Here is a 26,347-nt window from a genome sequence, read left to right as displayed (position 1 = left end):
CCGCCCCCATGACTAGACTCTGGATTCCAAGCCAAGTGGCTTTGCTGCACTGCCCCTCCATCTAGAATCTTAGATACATAGAATGCCTGAACTCCTCCATACAGTCATGTCATCCTCTTCCAAGCTGTGTCCTGTCGGTGAACCTGAGCATAGCAATTCTTAGTTCATGTTTGCCAGACTGATTGGTTTTAAATCCAGCTTTCACTCAACAGAGCTATAACAGGTAACTCAAACTTGGTAAATGGACACTGTCCAGCCAGGAGCTTACTGACCTAGAGCTGCTGGGCTGTATGGCAGGCAAACACTAGCCATTAGGGGCACATACACTCATCCAACCATTAGTAAGGGTCCCTGGCATAGGTTGGAATAGGCTGGGTCCTCAACCCACTTATTACCAGTAAATACCCCTGCCCCTTTTGGCAACATTAATCAACATGACAATCATTAATCAACATGACAATCAATATTGTGGTGGTGGTGCTGTGGTAGCATTGTCGCCTCACAGTAAGACATTGTCCCGTTCGATTCTCAGCTAGAGCGTCTTCTGTGTAGAGACATGCGTGAATGGGCGCACCTTCATTGAAGGTTGTGCGTCAGAGCTGGCAACTCGGCACGTAAAAATCTACTGCCAATCATTAGCGGACCGGAGTTTCGCTGTGGCGACCCCTAACTGGGAAAAGCCGAAAGACAACAACAACAAAAAATCAACATGACAATCACAGATAGCCACATTTTTTACCATCGACTTGCTAGACCTGACATGGTGCCAAGTTGTGACTTATGTTCTCCTACCTTGAGGATACTGGGCACCACAGTGGTTGGTCTATACAACATTTCTTCTTATAGGGCACCATCTCGAGTGTCCATTCTTGGGTAAATTTGAGGAGGTAACATTTAACATGTTTTCGGGAAGTGGGAGGAGCTCCACAGAGACCAAGGAAGAACATGCAAATGCCAGAGGTTAAAATCAAACCTTGTACCTTGTGCATGAGAGCCAAAAACCTTAACCATTAGGCCAACTGGTTTACAATAATTAAATCACAAGACAGTACTCTCAGAAAAGCTTTTCAAAATATCTGGGTTGTTTAAAGAACACTGCTGAAAACCCGAAGTTTGTCAGTGCATTTCTCAACCTTAAGCTGTTTTCGGGGCTTGACAGAGATTGCGGAGGTTGTGCAGTTCTTACTTTTAAACTGCTTTTCCATTAGCAGTTTTATTTTTCTTTATATTAAGTGTTACCATATTCAAACACAGTGTTATACACTAGAATGAATCAAGTAGTATATAATTCGGACAAATAAATGTGACAATCTAAAATGTTAGTAAATCAAATTCACAGAAACAGCACAAAGAAAATAATTTTAAAAAATAACTTCAATGAAGAGAAGGTACAGTTGTTTAAAATCTTACCATAACCTTAGATGCCCTTCTCTTCTATATGCTGCTGTATACATAACATGAGGAGTCTGCCGCCGGTTGACTCGTATCTCCGTCCGTTTTACAAAAGATAAATGCTACTGCAAAGGTACATGTGGCGGCCCGCAACACTCAGCATACATCAGGTATAAAGTGGACTTTATCCCGCACCTACCTCAGAAAGTACAGTTGTGTACACTTACTATAAATGTGGATGTTCAAGTGTATTCACTGTTGCAGTCATCACACTAGGGTTATCTGCTTGCAGGTAGCCCTCAGGCAGCCTGAATACCAGAGTCTTCGTATTTCTGCGTCGGATGCTGTCGCTTCTTCCATGACATCAGGGGTATAAAAACAGGCAGCTGATGCCATTACATCAGTTTTTCTTGCCCCAAATGTCAGGAGCCCCCAAATAGGGAACTATATGGTGTGGAAACTCCCACCAGTAAAAAGTAAATACCAATACCATTAGGAATAGCCATAGAGAGGTGGGATAGAAAGCTACAGAAAAACAGGGGGCTGGAGGGAGGGAAACCAGGACTGCAACAGTGAATACACTCGAACATCTACATTTATGGCAAGTGTACACAACTGTACTATGTTCTTCGTGTTTCACTGTTGCAGTCATCACACTTGGGTTGATTCCTAAGGCTGAGGAAGGGTGGAGGTAGTCAATAAGAGTTAGGGTTGGCTAGTATGCCCTGCAAGACTGCTGTAGCAATTCCTGCCCTGGATTTGGAAAAGATATGCAAGTGATAATGCTTGGTGAAGGTGTGTACAGAACTCCAGGTTGCAGCTTCCAGAATGTCCCTGGTAGGGACTCCCCTGAGAAATGCAGTAGAGGTAGAAGTAGCCCTAGTGGAATGTGTTCTGACCCCCTGAGCAGTTTGTTTTCCATGGTGCTTGTAGCAAAAATGGATGCAGTGTGCTATCCATTTGAAAATGGTTTGTTTAGAAATGGCCTTGCCCTCTGCCCCTGTTGCAAAGCTGACTAGCAGCTGGTCAGATTTTCTGAAAGGCTTAGTCCTATCAAGGTAAAACCTGAGCTGTCTGTGCATGTCCAAAGAGTACAGGATCCTTTCCCCTTTATTCTGAGGGTTAGGGAAGAAGGTTGGCAAATGGCTGGATTGGTTTAGGGCCACACTGGACACCACCTTAGGCATAAAGGATAGGTTAGTCCTGAGGGAAACCCTGTCAGCATGGAAGACAATAAAGGGTTCCACAGCCATCAGTGCCTGTAGCTCAGACACTCTTCTAGCTGAAGTGATGGCTAGAAGCAAGGCTGTTTTCCAAGAGAGGAATTTTAACTCTGCTGAAGCAGCAGGTTCAAAAGGCGGATGTGTGAGCTTTTCCAGTACAAAGTTAAGGTCCCAAGTAGGAGTGGGTGCTCTCCTTGGGGGCCTTAAGTTGTTAGCCCCTCTCAAGAAAGGTGTGATGAGAGGGTGAGAAAATAGAGGTAGCTCAGTATTATAATGAGCCGAAATGCCAGAGGCATGAATCTTAATGGAGGAGAAGGATAGGCCTCTGTGGAGTAACTCTGTTAGGTAATCCAAGATTAGAGATAAGGAGGGCACAGCTGTGTCCTTTCCTTTAGACTGAATCCAAGATCTATATAATTTCCACTTTTCTACATAGGCTTTCCTAGTACTAGGCCTTCTGGCTTCAAGAATGATGTCCAGCGCCTGTTGACTTAGGGTTGCTGGTGGAGTATTCAAGGAATAAGCCAGGCTGCAAGATTTAGGGTTTGTAACTCTGGATGCAAAATCTGTCCCCTCCTGCTGTGACAGCAGGGTAGGGGTCTGGTGTAGGTGCCAGGGTGGCACCATTGTCAGGCTGCGCAGGAGTGGGTATCAATGCTGGCGTGGCCAGTCTGGGCCAATCATAATTGTCCTTGGCCTGTCTTCTTTTATCTTGAGTAGTACTCTTGCGAGAAGGGGCAGAGGGGGAAAGGCATATATTGAGAGGTTTTCCCATTGAGAGGATAGGGCATCCACTTTCCAGGCCCTGTTGTGAGGGTTCCTAGTGCAGAATTTGCTTAACTGGTAGTTGTGGGGGGGGGGCAAAGAGATCCACCTCTGGGGTCCCCCACCTCTGGATCAGGAGGTTGAAGGTGCTGGGCTCCAATTTCCACTCATGTGGGTCTAGGAGATTTCTGCTCAAGTCATCTGCCAGTGAATTTTGTTTGCCTGGCAGGAATTGAGCGTGTAGATGGACTTGGTTATCCAAAGCTGTGCTTCACAGAGTCATAGCTAACCTGCAGAGTGGGTAAAAATGCCCCCCCCCCCCGCTTGTTTATCAGCAGTTGTCCTGGAAGGATTAGGTATCTGAAAGTTGTCAGTGCATTCTGTACAGCTAGCATCTCCTTTTGGTTGATGTGCAGGAGAATTTGGCTTGGGCTCCAGTGGCCCTGAATGCATCTGCCAGCCACGTGTGCTCCCTATGCAAAGTCTGATGCATCTGTGGTCAGGGTTTGGGCGGAGTGGGGTACAGTAAAATACATTCCTTGTTGTGGTTGCATGCTTCTGCCCATGAAAGGAACTCTGCCCTCAGACAAGGTATGATAGGAATGACTGTTTCCAGGTCCTGAGAATGTTGACACTAAAGACTTAAGTACCACTGAAGTTTACTCATATGCAGTCTTGCATATGGAATTAGCAGAATACACGAGACCATGAACCCTAGTGTTTGCAGTACTTTTCTTGCAGTTAGCTGGGTTCTGGTGGCAATTTGCTTGAAGTAGTCTGTCAGATAGACACTGTTTTTCCTGAAGTGAGAAATGCCATCTGGGAAGTTGTGTCCAAGCTTGCTCCCAGGAAAACAATCTTTTGACGTGGGCACCAGTTGTGATTTCTTTTCGGTGATTGTGTACCCCAAAGAAGTGAGAAGGCTTTTTAGAAACGCCAGGTGCAGAAGCAACAATTCCTGGCTGTCCACCTGAATGAGGTAGTTGTCCAAGTAAGGGTAAATTTGGATATTTCTCTGCCTGCAGTATGCAATGGTGGGAGCTAGGCATTTTGTGAATACCCTGGGCACAGCAGATATGCCAAAGGGAAGTGCAGAGAACTGATCATGCATAGATTCTGCCCTGAAATGTAGATATTTCTTGCATGATTCCCTGATGGGGATGTGCAGATAAGTTTCTTTTAAGTCTAGGGTGACTAACCAGGCATCCTTGGCTAGCATAGGGAGAAGCTGTTGCAGGGTAAGCATCTTGAATTTTGGGACCACCTGGAAGGTGTTGAGAATTGAAAGATCCAGGATTGGGCGCCAAGAGCCTTCTTTCCTGGGTACCAGGAATAGTCTGGAGTAGAAACCCTGACCCCTTTGTTCTACTGTAACTGGCTGAATAGCTCTGATGTTGAGCCGGGAAAGAACTTGGTTTTGAGGAAGGTCTGGAAACACGCTTGGAGTTGGCAGTGAATGGAAATAAAATTTGTACCCCTGGGATATAATGTTGAGGACCCATCGGTCCTGAGTGATGGACATCCAGTTTTTTGCATGAAGGGCAGGTTTTCCTCCTAGGGGCACAAGCAATTGGGCAGGGCTGGGAGGTAGAGTTCAGAAGTCATTATGAACTTTTTCCATAGGGAGGTGGCTTACCACTCCCTGTTTTAGGTGTGGGAGCACTCCATTGCTTAGATCTCTGCATACCCTGAGACTGTAGTACGGGTGGTCTGTTTCCCCTGGGTCTTGTTTGGGAAGACCTGGAGGGGATGGGAAGGACCAATGTTTTGAAGGGCAATGCCTACTGAATCGTGTGGCTGCATTTGTACGAATTACTTAACAGTTTGCATAGATTTAGCTTTTTCTTCTGAACTACTTCTGCTTTGGTGCCAAACAAAACGTCCTTATTTAAAGGAGTGTCTAGTAATTTGGAATTGACATGATCTGGCAAGGTCTGCTCCTTCAGCCAAGCATGTCTTCTCAGTACAGAGCCGGTGACTGCAGCCCTGCAAGATACTTCTAGGGCATCAAACCACACTGCAAAGTATGCTTACTAACTTGGTTTGCAGAATGCATAAGTTCTTGCAAATCTTTATTTTCTGCACAATCTGGAAACATTACCACTTTTTGTTTAATGAGATCCATAATATATTGCTGGTACTTCAGCATGTGAAACTGGCAATTCAATGCTCTGATAGCAAGAGATGCAGAGGTATATACCTTCTTACCCCACACCTGTCTAAAGCTCTGGAATCCCAGCCTGAAGGGGTAGGCTTTTTGGCTGTAGTAGCCTTAATACATTTAGGTCCCTGGGAAATGATCTCTGGATCAGAAGTAAGATTCTTGAAAAGAAACTTGTGGGAATCAGGTACTCGGTAGTACCTGTCAGGTTTCCTAGGGGTCGGAGGTAAGGTGTCTTGAGTAAGAATGGATTCCAAGAAAACATCATCCACAATATCTAGGACAGGGGGAATAGCCAAAGGCCTGTGGTGAGGTAGCTCTAAAAATTCTCTGAGTCTCTTTTTGGAATGAGGATAGTCTTGGCATTCCCAATGGAAATGCTCTCTTAAAGTATGCAAGGTTTCACCAAAAGAGAAATCCTCTGGAGGAGAGGCAGAGGGAATGGATTCCTCTGCATCTGAACCCTCACAGGCTGATAAGGGCATGTCCTGATAATCAGAAAGGTCAGAGTCATCGGACTCCTGGTCTGTAAAACCTGAAGCAACTGAATTCTTTGTCTCTCAGCAGGGGAAGGCTGGCTTCCCCTAATTAGCATTATAAGGTCTTCAGCCATTCTAAGCATTTGTTTTTGTGGCATGGGGGCCTAAGCATGCGCTTTGGTCGTTGGTTTTCTAAGCGTAGTGCATACTCTGGGCCTAAGAAAAGTACAGTTGTGTACACTTACCATAAATGTAGATGTTCAAAATGTATTCACTGTTACAGTCATTACATTTGGGTTATCTGCTTGCAGGTATCCCTCAGTCAGCCTGATTAACAAAGTCTTGGGTCCTGCGTCGGTTGCTGTCCCTTATTCCATGACGTCAGGTCATCAGGGGTATAGAACATGTAGCCGACGCCATTACATCACTTTTTCTTGCCCCAGATGTCAGGTGTCCCCCTAATGGGAAGCAATTAAATATAAAAGTACAATGACATACCTCCAACAAAAAAGCAAATACACCAAAAAGGCTTTTAAGTATAGTAAAGGAAAGCAGAGGTATAGCCAAAAGACGTTAGGGGGACTGGTGGGAGGGTAACCAGGATTGCAACAGTGAATACACTCGAACATCTACATTTATGGTAAGTGTACACAACTGTACTATGTTCGTGTTTCACTGTTGCAGTCAATACATTTGGGTAGATTCCCAAAGCTATGGTTGGGAGGAGGAATTTAGATAGCATTAGGACCAGCTATAAGGCCCTGCAAGACTGCAGTGGCAAAGCCAGCTCCGGATTTAGAGAAAATTGGCAAATGATAATGCTTGGCGAAAGTATGTACAGAACTCCAGGCAGCAGTTTCTAGGATGTCCCTGGTAGGGACGCCTCTGAGAAAGACTGTAGAGGTAGATGCAGCCCTGGTGGAGTAAGGTCTGATCCCCTGGAGGATAGGTTTTCCATGGTGCTTATAGCAGAAATGAATGCAATGGCCTATCAATTTAGAAATGGTTTGCTTTGAAATAGCCTTAACCTCTGCCCCTGCAGCAAATGCCACCAGCAGTTGTTCAGATTTCCTTTGAGGTTTAGTCCTGTCCAAGTAGAATCTAAGTTGTCTGTGCACATCTAAGGAATGCGGTATTCGTTCCCCTTTGTTCTGTGGATTGGCAAAGAAGGTTGGCAAATGAATGGACTGATTAAGAGCCACACTGGATACCACCTTGGGCATGAAGGATGGATTGGTTCTGAGGGACACCCTGTCCGCATGAAAGATGATGAAAAGCTCCACAGCCATAAGGGCCTGTAATTCAGATACCCTTCTAGCTGAAGTGATTGCTAAAAGGAAAGCTGTTTTCCAAGAAAGAAATTTTAAGTCTGCAGTAGCAGCTGGCTCGAAAGGAGGTAGAGTGAGTTTCTCCAAAACAAAGTTAAGGTCCCAGGCTGGGGTTAGAGCTCTCCTTGGTAGTCTCAAATTTTTGCCCCTCTGTGGAACTGCTTGAGCAGTGGATGAGAGAAGAGGGGAGGTTCTGTGTTATAATGAGCTGAAATGGCTGAGGCAGGGATTTTAATGGAAGAAAAAGACAGGCCCTTGTGAAGCATCTCAGTTATGCATTGTAAAATCTGAAGTAAATTGGGCGCTGCTGTGCTCATCCCTTGAGATTGATTCCAGGCACAGAATCTTTTCCATTTTTCAGCATAAGATTTTCTATTACTGAGGGATGGTAAAGGAGAGATTATGTAATTAGCCAGGCTGCAAGGTTCAGTGTTAGAAGCTGAGGGTGCAGAATCTGGTTCTCCTGCTGAGACAACAGGGAAGGAGTCTGAGGCAGGTGCCATGGGAATAACCATGACACACTGCACAGGAAGGGGTACCAGTGTTGGCGCGGCCAGTCTGGAGCAATCAAAATCATCCTTGGTTTGTCCTGTTTGATTTTTAGCAGTACTTTGGAGAGCAGAGGCAGAGAGGGGAAGGCATAGACTGATAGGTTTTTCCAGCTGAAGGACAGAGCATCCACTTTCCAGGCGTGTTTGTGGGGAGTCCTTGTGCAAACGTTGTCCAATTCGTAGTTCTGGGGAGAGGCAAACAGGTCTATATCTGGGCTCCCCCATTTGCTTGTCAACATGTTGAAAATCCTTGGTTCCAGTTTCCACTCGTGTGGGCCTATGAGGTTTCTGCTTAGTCCGTCTGCCAGTGTATTTCATTTTTCTGGCAGGAATTCAGCTTGTAGGTGCACTTGGTAGCTGAAAGCTGTGTTCCACAATGCCATGGCTAGTCTGCACAGGGGGTAAGAATGTGTACCCTCCTGCTTGCTTATGTATCACATAACCGTGGTGTTGTCCGTCTTTACCATTAGTTGTCCTGGAAGAATGTGGTCCTTGAAGGCTGTCAGAGCATTCTGTACAGCTAACATTTCTTTTTGATTGATATGCAGGTGCATCTGACTTGGGTTCCATTTGTCCTGAATGCACTTCCCTGCCAGGTGAGCCCCCCATGCATAATCTGATGCATCTGTTGTTAGGGTTTGGGCAGTAGGGGGTGGTGTGAAAGGTAGTTCCTTGTTTTGGTGACAGGCCTCTGCCCACCAAAGGAACTCTAGGTGTAGGCAAGGTAAGACAGGAATCATTGCTTCTAGATCCTGAGAATGTTGACACCATAGGCTTTTTAGATACCACTGTAGTTTCCTCATATGCAGTCTTGCATATGGAATTAGAAGAATGCAGGAGGCCATGAACCCCAAGGCTTGCCGTATTTGTCTTGCAGATAGCAGGGCTTTTGCGGCCATTTGTTTGAAGTAGGTTGTCAAATTACTTTTTCTCTGGCATGAGGTAAGCCATCTGGGAAGTTGTATTCAAGCTTGCTCCCAGGAATATAACTTGACAGGGTACCAGGTGTGATTTCTTTTCATTTATGGTGTACCCCAGACAAGTTAGAACCCTTTGTACAAAGGCCAGATAATTCAAAAGTATGTCCAGGCTTTCTGCCTGAATTAGACAATCATCCAGCTATGGGTATATTTGAATATTTCTTTGCCTGCAAAATGCAATAACTGGAGCTAGGCACTTTGTGAATACCCTGGGTACAGTAGATAAGCCAAAGGGGAGTGCAGATAACTGATAGTGCGTGTAGCCTGCTTTGAAGTGTAGGTATCTTTGGCAAGATTCCCTGATTGAGATGTGCAGGTATGCTTCTTTTAAATCTAGTGTTGCCAACCAGGCATCTTTGCCTAGCATAGGAAGTAATTGAAGAGTCACCATCTTCAATTTTGGAATCTCCAAAAAGGTGTTTAGACAGGTCCAGGATAGGATGCCATTAATTGTCTTTTCTGGGTACCAGGAAAAGTCTGGAATAGAAACCTTGTCCCTTTTCCTCTTCTGGTACCAGTTGAATAACCCCCATGCTTAAGAGAGAAAGTACTTGTTTTGGGCCTCTACCCACTGATTTGGTGGTAGGTCCGGCCATCCGCTTGGTGTTGGCAACATGTAGAAGTGAAATTTGTATCCCTGGGACACTATATTTAAAACCCATTTGTCCTGGGTAACGAGTTCCCAATTCTTTGCATGAAGAGCAATCTTTCCCCCCAAAGGGGCAGTCAGTTGATAAGTGCTTGGAAATTTTAAAATGAAGTCATTGAGACAGTTTATCATAAGGGGGAGTCTTATTACTCCCAGATTTTGAAGTGGAGGCCCCCACTGCTTAGTCCTGTGTGTCCCCTGGGACTGAAACCTGGGGTTTTGGCTGTGTCTGGGTTTGGCTTGAGAAGACCTGGAAGAGGCTGGAAAGGACCAGTTCTTAGAGGGCCAGTGCCTACTAAATCTAGGAGGCTGAACTTGTAAGAAATCTTTAACAGTATGCATAGATTTAGCTTTATCTTCCATCTTTTTAAGAACTTCCTCAGCCTTGTTGCCAAACAGGTGGTCCTGATTTAAGGGAGCATCCAACAATTTAGCTTTAACATGATCAGGCAAAGATTGCTCCTTAAGCCAAGCAAGCATGCCTTCTGAGCACAGACCCAGTAACAGCAGCCCTGCAAGAGGCCTCTAATGAATCAAAACCACATTGCAAAGTATGTTTCCAACTTGTTCAGCAGAATGCATTAAATCCTGTAATTCCTTATTTTCCACACAGTCAGGAAACAACATAATTTTCTGTTTAAGCAGTCCAATAACATGTTGCTGATACTTTAACATATGAAACTGGCAGTTTAAAGCCCTAATGGCCAAGGTTGCAGAAGTGTAAACCTTCTTATCCCATCTATCCAGCGCCCTTGAGTCTCTATCAGAAGGGGTAGGATTTTTGGCAGTAGAGGCCTTAATGCCCTTGGGCCCCTGTGAAATGGTCTCTGGATCTGCAATAGGATTTTTAAAAAGGAACTTGTGGGACTCAGGGACCCTGTAGTATCTGTCAGGTTTTCTGAGAGCAGGAGGAAAGGAATCAGGGGCCAAACTAGATTCTGAAAAAGCATCATCAACAATGTCTATTACAGGGGGAATAGCTAAAGGCCTGTGCTGAGGTAGGAGAAGGAAATCCCTAAGCCTCTTTTTTGAATCAGAAAAAACGTGGCTTTCCCAGTGGAAATGCTCCCTTAGAGTATGTAAGGTTTCCCCAAAAGAAAAATCCTCAGGAGGGGAAGCAGAGGGAATGGAGTCCTCTGCATCATAATCTTCATAAGTAGATTAGGGCAAATCCAGATCATCAGAAGAATCAGAAAAAACAGAATCCTGGTCAGAAGATTCATAATCAACTTCAGTCCTAGTCCTCTTAGAAGGGGGGTGGTGGCTACCCCTGATTAGAGTTATTAGATCTTCAGCCATTCTTATAATTTGTTTTTTTAGGCATAGAGGCCTGAGCATCATTTTTTTAAGCATGGCTTGAGATTTAGGCCTAAGTAAAGAAGGAAGTGTCGGTTTAATACGCAAGTCCGTAGGCCTGAATACACGGCTCCGGACCCATCCAAGGTAGAGACATCCGCGGGTTCCATAGTTGAAGCATCTCGCTGCATAACGGACTCCGAATGGGTCTCAGTAGAGGCCTGCGAATCAGAAGTAGCAGGTATCAGGGGCTGCGAAAGTGCCTCACTGAGTGCCAGCGAACTGGCGACTGGCTTAGGAGAAGCATCATCGGCGGTTTTGGACCTCGGCGGCCTGTCTCTTTATCTTTACGTTTTTTTGGAATCCCGGTAGTCGGATGGCTAACCGACGACATTTCTAGATAATTAAACCGAGAACCGAAATATTTATAGGTGAAAATATACCGATGACAGATAGTGCACCGATTAAATAAAGCACAAAACCGACAGCAAGGTATGTCGTGGTCAGGGCCTAGGCAAGGAATACAGTACGAATGAAAATCTTTAGGAGGTATTTGCTTTCCACAAGTAATGCAATTATTAACTTTTACTGACATCGATAAGCAGCAAGAAAAAGTTCCCCCAATGGGGTACTTAGCTTTAGTTGAAGACTTCGGTTCTGAAACTCGAAAAGGAAAATTTCAGGAGTCGGCCGACTGGCACTTGCGAACTTCTGCTTTGGGCACTGCACGGCAAGAAAGACTGATGCAATGGCATCAGCTGCATGTTTTATACCCCTGACGACCTGACGTCATGGAAGAAGGGACAGCAACCGATGCAGGACATAAGACTTTGTTAATCAGGCCAACTGAGGGCTACCTTGCAAGCAGATAACCCAAATGTAATGACTGCAACAGTGAAACACGAAGAACATCTCTGTAGTTTTGCCTAAAAAAGAAGTCACCGGTTTGATTCAAACATCGGTAGGTCGGAAAACTCCCTCAGAAGCCTGTGCCTGCACAGTGGCTCAGAGGACCCATCCAAGGTAGAGACATCCGCTGGTTCCATAGTCAAAGAAGCATCTCGCGGCATACCAGACTCTGAATGGGTCTCAGCAGAGGCCTGCGAATCCACAGAAGCAGGCATCAAGGGCTGCCAAAGGTGCCTTAGTGAGTATAGGCAGACTGGCGACTACCTTAACGGAAGCATCGTTGGCAGTTTTGGACCTATGAGGTCTGTCTCTGTCTTTATCCTTACATTTTTTCGGAAGATCTGTAGTCAGATGGCTTAATGAAGCCATTTCGGAATACGGAGATTGAGAATGAAAAAAATTAGCAGCAAAAATAGCCTGACGACGAATGGTTTGGCTGTTAAATAAGGCACAAAACCAACAGTGAGGGACGTTGTGGTCTGGGTGTAGGGGAAGACCTGGACTGTCTGCAGTCTGAGCAATCCACCACTCTAGTCCCCTGGACAGGCAGGGTAAGAGAGGTACCATAAACTCAGAGGGTGCAGGTGTAATTTCCCGACTATCCTTAAGTACTACTGAAATTTTCTCATGTGTAGCCTTGCTAAGGGTACCATGGGAATGGTGGAGGCCATGAAACCTAGGAGCCTCAGAAACTCACTGGCAGAAAGGGCTTGGAGAGAAAGAATTTCCTGGAAATAAGAGGTGACGGTCAGAATTTTGTCTGGAGAAAGACAGGCTATCATTTGCCCTGTGAGAATCATGCATGCTAAGAACACATGATCCTGTAAGGGGGTCAGAGAATATTTTTGAAGGTTTATTGTAAACCCCAGGCCTCTCAGTAGGGAAATGGCATAATCCAGATGCTGTTAAACCATCTGTGGGGACGATGCCTGGATGAGGATATCATCCAGATAAGGGAAGAGTTGGATCCCCTGTGTTCTGACGAAGGCAATGACTGGGGCTAGGCACTTTGTGAACACCCTTGGGGCCGTAGAAAAACCAAATGGCAAAGCACAGACCTGAAAATACATAGAACCCACTGAGAAATGAAGGAATTTCATGAAAAGAGGCTAGACTGGAATGTAGACAGGCATCCTTTATATCTAAGAACACCATGTAGGCCTGATGAAGGATCAGGGGAAGGACAGTTGGAAGAGTCAGCACCAAAAAGGACGGGATCTTGAGGAAGGTATTTAGATGGGATATGTCCAAGATAGGTCCTCCAGGGAACTTCTTTCCTGGGGACCAGGAACATCCGGGAGTAAAATCCTATCCCTCTTAGATCTTGCAGTACCTCTTGAATTGTGCCTTGCAAGAGGAGTGCCTGTAGGACTGGAGAAAAGGAAGCCATTTGGTCTTGAGGGGGTTGAGGAATGGCTTTGAAGGTTGGTCTGGACTCCCACACCATCAAATAACCCTGTTTTATAATTGACAGGACCCAAGAGTCCTGGTTAACCTGTTTCCAAGTTGGGAAGGACAGGGAGAGATGCAGAAAGAGTGGGGTAGCTGGGCTTAAGGTCTGGTAGTCTCAGACTACCAGGTTTGGCCTGAAATGGATGCTTTTGAGATGGCATGGAGGGAGAAAACCTGGAAGGGGTCTGTTTCCTGGAATCTTTCTTCTCTTTGGAGGACATGTGTCTATAAGGCCTTCTCACAAAGGTAGTTCTAGCTGGGTAGTTCCTCTGGAAGCAAGGAACTAGGGACACAAATATACAGCTGAGGCCCTGAAGTTCTCTGCCCTTTGCCTGAAGGGCCTTAAAGAGCTCTGCAGCTGCAGAACCTACAAGGTCTTATTATCCAAGGGTCCACCCATTAGTTTTGTTTTAATGTCATCTGGCAAAGGCTGGAGCCTAAGCCAGGAGTATCTCCTGATGACAGACCCTGAGGCAGGAGCCCTTGCTGAAGCCTCCACTGCATCATAACTACACTTTACAGAGTGACTGGTAACTTGGCTGCTGGAATTCAACAGGCTAGCAATCTCTGCCTTGTTGGGGGAATCGGGTAAATCACCCAATTATTTAATGGCATCTGTCAGTAGGGCCAAGGAATATTTGGCCATATGAGTCTAACAGTTTATGGCTCTCACAGCTAAGTTGGCAGAGGTATACACTTTGTTGTCTAATCTTTCCATGATTCTGCTTTCCTTATCCAAGGGAGTAAGGAAGTGGAGGGAGGAAGTTTAGACGTTTTATCTGCAGCCACAGAAAACAGTTGATGCATCTGCAGAAAGGCCTTGAAGAGGAACTTGGCATCTTCAGGGACTTTATAAAATCTGTCAGGGCGTTTTGGTGCAGGGGGTTGGGAATCTGGAGGTTTGGAAGCAATTAGGAATGCATCCAAAAAGGCAGGATAGAAAGGGGGAACAGCAGACGAGTTAGGGGACTCCATTTGCAAGAGGTCATACTACCTCTTCTGTCTCTCACAAACCTGACTACAGTCCCATTTAAAAAATTCCTTCATTTGTACAATTGTCTCCCCAAAGGTAATGTCTTCCACAGGGGAATCGGCTCCATTTGACTCCTCTTCTGGGGAAGCATACCGCAGAGGGGAGGCAATTTGAGAGGTGTAAGTGAGGGATTCATCCCCTGAAGATTCTTCTTCTTCAGAGGAAATGTCAGCCAATGGCTTACTCTTAGGAGTGGAGGCTGAAGGGGCATGGGCAGGAGCAGAAGCCTGGTGGAAGGCTAAGAAGGCATTAAGCAGGCCTTGGGTAAAGGGCTGCCAGTCAGGGATTTGATCCGATGACATGGTCTGAGTAGGAGCAGTATGTTTGTTTTTTTTTCTTTTTGGGGGCATCTGACACAGAGGTGTCTAAGATGTGATGGAGAGGAGGAGGACCAGACACTGGGCGATCCTCTATGATGTCTGAGAGATCATCTTCACGGACAATGATTTGGGAAACCCCACATGGGCCTTCGGAGATAAGCCAAGGATCCTCCCCTGGCACCTGTGTCGGATGCCTGCGACTCCCTCTGAGACATTCTGGCAGTCTTCTTAATGGCTTCCTCCCAGGTACCTATCAACAGAAGGTCTGCACATTCCACTTCGAACTCTGGGTCTTCATCGGCCTCGAGAGGTATGGTCGGAAGGGAGGGCACAGTCGTAGCTTTAGACTAAGGTTTCTTGGCCTTTTTTGTGGGCGGCTCCTCTGAAGTTCCTGATGTTGGGTCCATATTTCTACCTAAACTTTCAGACATTGAGTCTCTAAGTATAGATTTAGCTTGGCCAGACAGCTCCTAAGAGTGTTAGGTACAAAGGCCTTACAGATCGTGCAAGTGGTATGGTCGTGGTCTGGGCCTAGACAGAATAAGCAGAGCTTATGTGAGGCCTTATGTGGAATTTGAATTCCACAGCGACACTTGCCCTTTCTACCTGACACTAACCCACAACACAGTAGCAAGAAAAACAAAAACCCCTATGGGATACTTATCTGAACTTGGGCAAGCACAAAGTCACTTTTCCAAGCGAGCGATGACTGGAGCTGGCAGTTACACAGGCAGCAGAAAAGTCCAGAGGTAGGTGCATGCTGACGTCCCTTTTACACCTGATGTCCATTTATGGCTGACGGACTGAGTGATGCAGGCCGTCGCATGTAACTTCGAAGTAGCATTTACCTTTTGAAAAATGGCTGGACGTACGAGTCAACCGGAAACAGACTCCCTCATATTATGGATACAGCAGCATATAAATAGAAGGATGTCCTCACTTTACATAAATAAACCCAATACAATGGCTTACATTAATTTTTAAGAAAGCCACATGAAAATCTCCAGTTGGCATTAAACTTTCCTTGGGAGAGTGTGACGAATACCAACTGTAAAACAAAGCTAACAATCCCAAAGGAACTGCTGGGGGCAAATACACATAGCTCTGTAACATGTACTACTAAAATCTGAACTATAACATGCACACTAACTTTACCTAAGAATAAAGGTGCCATTCAAGAGAGCTGTTTCCTCTAAAGCTATGTTATGAAACAGCTTTAATTCAAATTAAACTAACAGTCATCAACTGACAAGAAAAGCATTTGCATTAAAAATAATTCTTCTCAGAAAGTTTAGTACATCAGCATTATGAATGCCCAACAGCCCAATCACTTAGCTATAAGAACTGACCAGACTTCTCCAAAGGCTGAATTACCACTCCCAACTGAGTAGAGACTGACAATTCAGTCAGTGAATGAGGGTGTACCTTCTGCTGTGCAAAATATTAGCCAAAGTGCAAAGCCCTGTAACCCAAAAGACGACGGATATTTGTGAATACATAACGGATGTGAAATTAAAAGCACAAAGTCCTGTAAACCAAAAAAATAAAGGACAATTGCAAATATATGAATAGATATGAAATTACCATACCATTCTGTAGATTGTATAGCACACTGAATGAGTCTGTGCACTGCTGACTCAAGATGTACACAGTATCCTGTATCATAGGTTTGGGGAAGGGACATTCGGTAACTATCCTATGTAGTACTTAACCTGAGAAACTAATACCTCTCACAATTAGATTTTAACCATGTCTTGTCTGGTTTGTAAAATTCATAATTATTTGTATTTCTCTTTCTCTCCTATTCACTCAACAGTGCAAATCAACAGCATCACTGACAAACACTTGTTAAATTTAAAACATTTTTGTAAACTTACAGACTGGCACTGGCAGTGAAATCTTCATCAGGTATGTCTAGTCCATCATCTTCCATCTCAGAAATTTTAACTTGTTTCACAGCCTCCAACATTAGGGACTCACTGCAAGGCAGTGTGTGCTGCATACCTGGCAAAGGCGAAACACAAAACTTAAGGTTATTTGCCTCCAACTGATGCTTTCTGCTATACACCTTGATCTCTCTGCTATGCAAGCTAACATTCATTCCCTAACTGCTACACATCTGCTATTTATAACTCTTAGCATTTACTCTGAAATGTGTAACAAATGCGTAATGAAAGTGAATATGATAAAAACCCAAGATTGGATATACAATAAAGCTTAAAATCCCCATATAATAGCACAATGTCTGTAGTAATAAGCAAATATTTATTTACACAAAAAATGAAAACTCACACACTTGAATAAAAACTAATATATTTAATTATACTATCCATGTTAAACCAAATTCCTCAAACCAAAATTATTTTTGTCTTATAAAATATGAATTAACAAAAGAAAGCACTTACCGTGGATAGCATAACTGAATAATGACTCAAGTTTTGATTTTATTCCAGAGTGCCCCTGTTTTATTATATATACCTGTTTATTCTCAAGTGTCAGTGCAACTGCATGTCTTTTTTTGATTAATTATGAATTTATGCTTTAAAAATGTTACAGTACAATGTAGAGCTCTATCTTCTCTCTGCAGTGCAGATGGGTTTTATTATTATTTATTTATTTACATTTGTTTACCAAAATCACCTGATTGGGCAGAGCCCCTTTGCAGCAGAAGTCTGGGGAGAAAAGCTCCACATGAATTTACAAAAAACAATATAGTTTTTATAACAATTTACAAATAGTTGTACAGCAGAAAAATCAAAACGTTATGAAAAGATATGAGCGGCATACATTCTGCAAAGTTTAGCAATAACAATGAGTGTACCTTACATAGTGAATTCACAAAGATTACAGACCACATGCAGAATATGATAAGATCATGGATATAAAACAGCCAGAGGATATGATTTACTGTAGTAATGAGACAATATCAATGTGGGTTAAAAGAAAAGAAAAGCTGGCGTAATTAATGTAAGATTAAGTGAGAAGAAATAGTATTTAGCCAGTGGTGGAGCAAGAGCAAGTCCAATTATCGAGGAGATGCATTTTTTTTTAAGACTTTTTAAAGGACTGGTACGGAGAGAGTCTACTCTTACAGGGAATGTAATGGCATTCCACATTTTTGAGACATTACATGAAAATAGTCTCCTACTGAGTTAGCTGATTTGGTCACACGTATTAAGTCTTTATCTCTTGAATGTATGGTCCTATTTAGAATATACAGGGTAAGAATACTGACTAAGCTTGGGCATTTTTCAGGATTGTGGATTACAATATGCAAAATATTCAGATGAGTGTATTTCAAGCAGTGAGGGAGTTCTAACCAAAGGAGCTTTTTAGGACTAAGCAATAGTGTGACCTGCATGGTAGGTTAGCTGTGAATTTTGCAATTTTGTTATAGTACTGTTCTAGTACGTTCAGTTAGGTGGATTGTAGATTGATAAGTATGGGGTCCCTTACAGCAGGGTTGGAAGTAGATATTCCTCTCAAATGTACAGATTTCTGCAGAATGTTAAGATTTGTGCCTCATATTTTTGGTTTGTTCCTCATAAAATTTGGGGTTTTCTGACAAGTCAGTGAGGATCAAAGTTACTAAATAATGATATACAACTAAGTTTCAGACTTCATATCTTTCAGAAAATGCATGTTAACAAATATTATATTATTCTAGCAACTTTGTAAGTTTATAAGAGCAATATTTAAATTCTCCCTCTAATTTTGGGCCTTTGTCCCCCTATTTCAGGTTTCGTCCAGATTTCTTGTGTTAAGAGTCTGAGAAGTATGGAAGTAGGTATGCTGCAGGCATACCTCTCAACCTCTTAGTGCAAGACATCTGGACAAAGCCTGACAAAATGGGAGGACAAAGAACCAAAAATAGGGACAAATTTTAAATATTGCTCTTGTGCTAGAAGTCTAAACCTCAAAATGCACACTCTAGAGGCACTCCTAAAAATGGAGAACATTGATATCTGTGCAGTAACTGAGACCTGATTCAAGGCTCCAGAGAGCACTCCTGCAATACCAATCTGCAACTCTTACCACACTTTTCGGCCACCAAACCAGGACCGAAACACTAAAGGTGGAGGAGTGTCCATATTCACCAAGGATATTCACACCACCAGGCTAGATGCCCAACACAATGCGTCTGAAATTTTCCAGGTGCAACTAACACTAGGTAAGACTGCAATCCAAATTTTAGCTTGCTACAGATCCCCCACCATGCCCCAAGATTCTCACTATAACTTTCGAAACATACTGGAAAATATTAAGATACAACCAAACACCCTAATACTGGGTGATTTCAACTACCCTGCCATTAACTGGGAAAACTACTTGTGTACCAACACCTATGCACGGTTCTTGGAATTCATAAATTGCAATGCCCTGGATCAACTAATCCATAGTCCCACCAGGGGCTCCAATATCCTAGACCTAGTCATTCCTGACATGGAAAATCGATGCTCCACACCTAGGGTCAACCCCCTCATTGGTCAGGACTGACCATAAGCTAATCACCCTTAACATTCACATCCCACCCACATCCCCCCAAGTAAGGAAACCTCCATAAAAAACTTCTCCAAAGCCAACTTCAAGCTACTCAAGTCAGAAGTGACAAACTTCATGACACACATGCAGACAGGAACTGAAAGTTCAACTGCTGAATCCTACACTAAGGCACTGTACGAGCACATCTACTCATGCATAAATCGTGCCATCCCAAATAGAACCAAGATGCTCTCCTCCAAAAAAGGAAGCCAATCTGGTGGTCCCCTGCCATAAACAAACTTTACAACAAAAGGAAGAATCTGTTGCATTAAAGAGGAAAATCCCAGGATGCAAAAAACTCCCTTACCAGCTTCAGTAAGAAGCTGAGATCCCTCATAAAATCATCCAAAGCTAGTTATGAAAATAAAATTCCAAAGACAACCACAAGGCATTCTACAACTATGTCAAGAATCTAAATGGCAATGCTCAGATCTGCTCTGAGCTACAACAGAATGACATTAAATATACTGATCCCAAGGATATTGCCAATATCCTGGCAGATCAATTCAGTGCCAATTCACCCCAGTCTCACCCCCTAAACGTCCCATCTCAATACCAAAAGATTGCCAAATTCCGGTAATAACGGCCACACAGGTAAAAAATACATACGCCAAAGCTAAGAATACAGCATCCATGGGACCAGATGACATCCTGGGCTGTGTATTGCATGAACTATAAAATGAACTGGCACCTCACCCAAGTGTCATGTTTAATCATAGCCTCACCTCAGGCTTCGTGCCCACTGAGTGGCGCACAGCTACAGTTACCTCACTCCACAAGGGGGATCCACCTTTGCTCCAGAGAACTACTGTCCCATCAGTTTGACGAGCCTAATCTGCAAGGCCATGGAACGTATTACCATGGAACTTATAAACAAAGATATTGGCAACCTTCAAACACTGGACCCACCCAGTTTGGGTTCGTGAAGGGCCGATCTTGTGAACCTGATTGACTTCTTCGAATCAGGTCTCCAGAGCTGTGGACGAGGTTAAGGCAGTCCACACAGCCTATCTGGACCTCGCCAAGGCCTTTGACAGTATCCCATACTCTTGAATCATAGACAGACTTACTAAGCTGGGCATTAATCCCTACATCACTTGATGGGTTGCTAACTGGCTTACTGGCAGAACCCACACTGTAAAAGTAGCCAACTCTAAATCCAGCTCCAGACATGTGACAAGTGGAATACCTCAGGGTTCAGTTCTGGGACCGCTCTTGTTTAGCATCTACTTCTCTGAAGTACAGACCAACACTAAGGGACTCTGGCTAACAAAGTTCGCAGATGACTGCAAACTGGGAGCCATTACTGAATCCCCAAATGATGTGGATACTCTACAAAAGGGTCTTAAAGAAACAGATGCTTGGTGCCACAACCATGAACTCAAGCTCAGTGTCAAGAAATTTACAGTTACCCCCTTTGGGAAAAAAAATGTACCCGTGAATTACCACATAGGTAGCAGTACACTAAACACCGAAAGTGTGATAACAGACTTAGGGACACAGGTGGACAGTGGTCTCACCTTCGATAACCATATCGCCACAATCAGATATATATATTATATATATATATATATATAAAATATTCTGTATGATTATTGTTATTCTCCTTAAAGGCCTGCATCCAAAATCCCAGTCTCTCCTTGTTTCTTGAGCTTCCACCCTGTTTCATCGTCATCCATTTCTACTTTGAAGTATATTTTTCTGCTTGTGCCATGTATAGCAGCCTTAACTGTGTAGCTCTGAAATACCCCTTCAAATTGGGTAATCCCAATCTGCCCTGTTCTACAGGAAGAATACGTTTATCCCACTTGACTCTTGCCATCTTCCCCTCCCAAAGTCCTTCAGCTCTTTATTAACTGGTATCCGCAACTTCTAATCTGGTTGATGAATATATGCTGACCTATGTTAAAGACTAATGAGACTAAAACATTTTAACTGCTTGTATCTTACTATTCATATCAATATAACAAAGTTTCCATTTTCTCAGCTTTTGTATTATCTTTTGTTTAATGTCCTCCCACATATCCTTAGCTGCCACACCGGAATCATTTTTAATCCATACACCTAAATACTTCATCTTCATTTTGTCATGTCCTCAAAAATATGGCTATTGATGAACCAATTCGTATGTAGGTACATAATTTACCACTATTGCCTTTGTTTTAGCTTCATTAATTTTGTATCCTGAAAAGATATGAAATTGTCTCAAAATGTTCCACAACACTGTAATGTCTCTTTCTGGTTTTGTCAGGTATAACATATTATCATCTGTAAATACAATCAGCTTTTCTTGACTACCATACCAATTATAGGGTCTATATTAGAACACAGAACATTCAAAATGTCGAGTGTTCTAATATCGAACCCTACCAATCGAAAATTCAAAACATCGAATCCTTCTATTCTTCACATGCCCTTAACAAGAAGAGCTTTCTTATAAAAGGTAAACCGCTGATCAAAGCTGGCCAGTCAAATAGTGTATAGGCCAATCCAAATCATTGCTGAAAGTGCATATAATCAATGAATGAACATTCCCATTCATAGAACTAAGGCATGGGATTAAAACCAACCAATCAGATAGTTAGAATTCAGAACAGCAAATTTTTTCCTAGGAAAAAAATTCACTGTTCCAAAACACATACACACAACACAAGCACACCAAACACACAGCAATCCACACATATACACCTAAACTCCTACACCTAACCCTACACTAAACTATACATACACCACCAACTATCCACTTACCTTAACCCAAACCCTAACCCTAAGGTCAGTCACTATCGCACAGTCACCTCATCCGCACAGTAACCCTAACTCACCTACCCTACCCTAACCCTCACGTCGACACAATCGCACACTTTCCTGACCCGTGCCCTAACTCTAACTCACCTAACCCGCCCTAGACCTCACGTCCACATAATCACACACTTACCTGTACCCAACCCGTAGCTTTCCACCAGAGTGCTGAAAATACTGAAGCAACAGAAACAGACAACCGAATTCTTTCCCTAGGAAAAAATTTGGTTTTCTGTTTCTTCGATATTTTCAGCGTTCGCTGAAAACGGGTCGATATTAGAACACTTGACATTTTGAATGTTCGGTGTTCTAATATAGACCCCAATTATAATCCTTGAAATTCTGAGTCCCTTATTTTAAACATATTGCAAATAAAGGGGAAAGAGGACACCTCTACCTAGCTCCTTTGCTCAAACAGATGTTATCATAGAGGACCCCATCCACTTTAATTTTCATCTCCAATGCCTCATATATCATCCTAATCGACCTTATTTTTTCAGGAAGTGCAAATGCTTCCATTGCCCTGCTCATAAAGTCACAGCTTACTCTGTCAAATGCTTTCTCTGCATCAACACCCACCAACAACAATGGTATTTTCTTACATTCTGCTTCCCTCTGGATCATCAGTGTTCTGTTAATGTTGTCAAATGTTTGCCTCCCCGCCACAAAATCGCATTGATCCATACTTATCAATTTTGTCATTATGTTTGCCATTCTTTTAGCCATTATAGACATGAACACTTTATTAATCATGGTTTGGTATTGAGATGGGTCTGTATAAAGCTGGATCTGATGGATCATTACCCTCTTTATGTATTGCAGCTACCACTACTTTCTTCCAGGATGTCTGTACTCCTTCTCTTAAAATACCATTAAACAAACCCTTCCAGATCTTCATCAGTTTTTTCCTTCCTAATTTCCAAACTTCCATAGGAATACCATCCATTCCTGGGAACTTTCCTGCAGATTGATTATAAATCACAATTTTTATCTCATCTCCTCTTATCCTAACCTTTAGTAATTGAGCCTCATCTACAACTAACCTTGGCATATTCTTCCATAAACATTTCCATTTGTATCTTTTCTTGATTTCCATATTTCTCTGCTTTATACAGAATTTCCTAAATATTTTTAATACTTCTACAGGATCTCGTTACCTTCCTTGTTATACGCTCCCAAAGCTTGACCATATCCTTTTCTACTTTCTATTGCCGGAGTCGGTGTGCTAAAATTTTTTGTGCTCTAGTGTTACTATCAAAAAACAATTGCCTAAAAGCAATCTTTCTAAACTCGTGTACATTAACAAGGTAATCTCTCATTTTCTACTTGGCATTCGGCAATCCTCTTCTTGTTTTGAGATTTCCCACTATTCTGCAATACTTTAACATTTGTCAATCCCTTTAAATAATTATTGTTACTTAACCATAACTTCCTTTCATTTCCACCCTATTTTTAAACTCTACCTTAATTTTATCCCACTTCCTAGCTATATTTTCAGAAGTAATTTCTATCCTCAAATAGCTCCTGAATAATCTCTATTACCCATTCCTTAAATTCCTCTCTTTTCAACAGATAGGTGGGAAAGCACCAATGTCTCATTTTCATTTTATTACCCTGTGTTTTTATTTTAGTTAGTTGCTGTAACTTTTCTGTAGCTTCAGCTGAACAGATGACTTTCGAGTCACCTGCATTCTGTACTATACAGGTATTTTTGTTTGACTTGTAGGTCATTAATGAAAATATTAAATATGAGTGGTCCTCGTTTGGAGCCTTGATAAATCCCCTCCAACTACAGAAAGGAAGGAGATGTCAGTCCATTTGACTGCCTGGTGTCCATCAGAAAAGTAACTGGAGGACCATGATAGGGGTGGATTATCTAGTCCAAGGCAGAAGAGTTTTAAGAAGTTTAAGACAGAACACTACACCAAAGGCTTTGAACTGGTTAGGGAATACTGCTGATACTAGTTTGGCGGGGTTACAGCGCTGGTTAATATGAGTACAGAAATTGAGGTGTGCAGTTCACATATTGTGATGCTGGGAGATGTCTTGCTGGGTAGGAGAAAGTAAATTATTTTCCAGTATAGATTTTAGTAGTTGGTGATGAATTTCAATAAGATTTTGGCTAGGGAGAAGATAGCAATGGGGTGACAGCTGGTGAAGTCTGTAGAGTGCCCACCTTTGTGAAATGACAAAACATAGGATTTTTTTTCCAGAGCAGAGAGACATAGCTGTCTTTGATAGAGCAAGTGATTAGAATGCTTACTGGGTAGGCTACTGCATCTGTTGCTAGTTTGATATATTCAAGAGGAAGGTTATCGGAGGGTGAGAGTGGTAAGTTTAGGTTTGATGAGCCATTTTATGATGAAAGTGGTTAGCATAGCTTTGAGTGATATTGCATTTCATTGTTGAACAGACAGGTATAGGAGGTAGTTATGTCTTTTAAGAGTTAGGCAACTGTCTGAATGAACAAAGTATGGAATTGGCTAGCTATACTTTCTGTAAAGTTGGTTGTTGTGGGATGCGGTTGGGTTGTATATGTCTAGGGTGGATGAGGTTCTTTTCTGATGACCAAAATATTTTAGGCTTAGTATGATCTATATTTTGTTGACTGGTATAGTATGATCTTTTATCTGATTTGATCTTCCTTTTGGCCTGATTTCTACACTGTCTGTAAATCTGGAGATTGGAGTAATTTTTGCTTTGTTTCCAATAACTACAGGCTTTGTATCGATTTGTCATTAGTAGCTTTGTTGAATTTAACTCTTAATTGCTGAGCAATTCTAAAAGTGCTATTGAAGGATACAACTACATCCAGTGGAATTTGTTTTAGTAGTTGCAGTTGAATGATTTTAAGGTGCTGGTATAGGTATTTTTATTATAGTTAGTTGTGTTGTAAGATTGACGCAGTGTGTTTTTGGAGAGGATGGACACTCCCTTATAATAAAGGAGGATAGGTAGACAGACTGATAGGGAACCAGCAGAAGTATTTTTTTCTGGAAAATTTGTGAGGACCCAATCCAATGTGCTTTGTCTGTGGTTCTTTTTATGGTTTATTGTTGGGGTATCCAAAAGTTGAGTAAATCCAAACAGGTTAATGGTTTTGTCGGAGGATATATTTTTTACTGTTATCCAGTAAGTATTAAAATCTCCCAGTATAATCGTTTCTTCATAGGTAGATGAAGAAACCAGGAGAGGAGTTTCTAATTTTCTTTACTGTTAATGTGAACTTAGTGATATACGGTCTAAGGAGATGACCTCTAACAATAAGACTACTCTTTGCAGATTAGCAAATCTCTGTCAAAGAGAGGACACGTTTAAAAGATTTTTTCATTATTTAAAGAAATTCATCTCTTACAATACAGAATTCAAGTTCACCATAAACAGATTTGTCTATAACCTTTCAATGTCTAACAGGTTTGACTTCAACAGTTTACTACTTTTTTAACCATAACATAATCATTTATTTGGTCAGTATGAATACAAATAGCTACATCTGCACAAGTCTATGCATATCTAACCCCCTTCCACTTCCCAATTAACAGTACCTAAAGCTGACTGCTTGCTGACCTGTTCCCCTTGTTTCCACAGTCTGCTACTTTCTCTGCTATTATCCTTTTCATACTAATATTTCATCTGTGTATCTTCCTTTTATACTGTAATCAGTTTGACACCCTTTCCCGTTCTTATGTTCTGCAATGATCCTTCCTTGATGGCTTCTGTCCAGTTTTCTGACAAAATACTTACCTCATTCTTTTGTTCTACCTGCCACTCAAGCTTCTAACCTTCCTGTTCAATATGGTAGTCTCTACTTCAGTCTCATGACCCCCCTTCCCTTTCCTTACTCTCCATGACAGTGCAGTGGCAAATCAATGATACTTTAATATGCCACTTCTGCATGGTCTTAGTCTGGTCCTAAACTGTCATTCATGATCAGAGAGATTTATTGCCCTCTGTACTCTGTTTGCATCATCAGAACACTGTCCACAAAGGATTTTAAGGACACTGAACAGGAAATGTGCTTGGTTAAAAAAACAAAAGTAGCCATGGGGAAAGCAATTTTCAGTCCATGTAGGCCCATTCATTTGGCTTTGCAAACAATAAACCTCTTCTAGCTCAAGGATCTGAAAAGGGCATAAATAGTACTGCTTACTTTATAGGGCACAAAAGAGTTGACCTGACTGAATGAAAACCTAGGAGGAACTAACTCCTTCTAATGCCTGCTAAACAATCAGCCTTAATGAACTATAAACTTGCAGTTTAAAAAGAGTACACCACAGGAAACTAATGTAACATTATATGAATGACTAAACCACAGTTTTATATTGTCACTGCAACAGTAATTAGTAGCAATCAGACCAAAGCCAACATCCAAACTGAACCTGCAATGCTCACTTCACTATATCAGACCTACTAGTTTCTGAAACCCTTTCTTGACTACTAAAACAGTGCAATACACACGTTTACTCTG

General features: G+C 42.5%; 1 protein-coding gene across 1 annotated transcript in view; it reads right to left on the bottom strand.

Annotated features, from left to right (window-relative positions):
* Positions 1-26,347, bottom strand: part of NBEAL1 (neurobeachin like 1) — a 2,263,075-nt gene that overhangs the window by 813,064 nt on the left and 1,423,664 nt on the right. The window contains exon 38 of the mRNA XM_044075407.1: positions 16,416-16,542. Coding sequence (XP_043931342.1) covers positions 16,416-16,542 — 127 coding nt within the window. The remainder of the gene's footprint in view (positions 1-16,415; positions 16,543-26,347) is intronic.

This window comes from Protopterus annectens, chromosome 6.part1 (assembly GCF_019279795.1).
Source record: "Protopterus annectens isolate FY-2018-M chromosome 6.part1, PAN1.0, whole genome shotgun sequence".
Taxonomy (NCBI): Eukaryota; Metazoa; Chordata; order Ceratodontiformes; family Protopteridae; genus Protopterus; species Protopterus annectens.
Note: the sequence above shows the minus strand (reverse complement) of the source record. Positions and strands in the feature narration are given on the sequence as shown.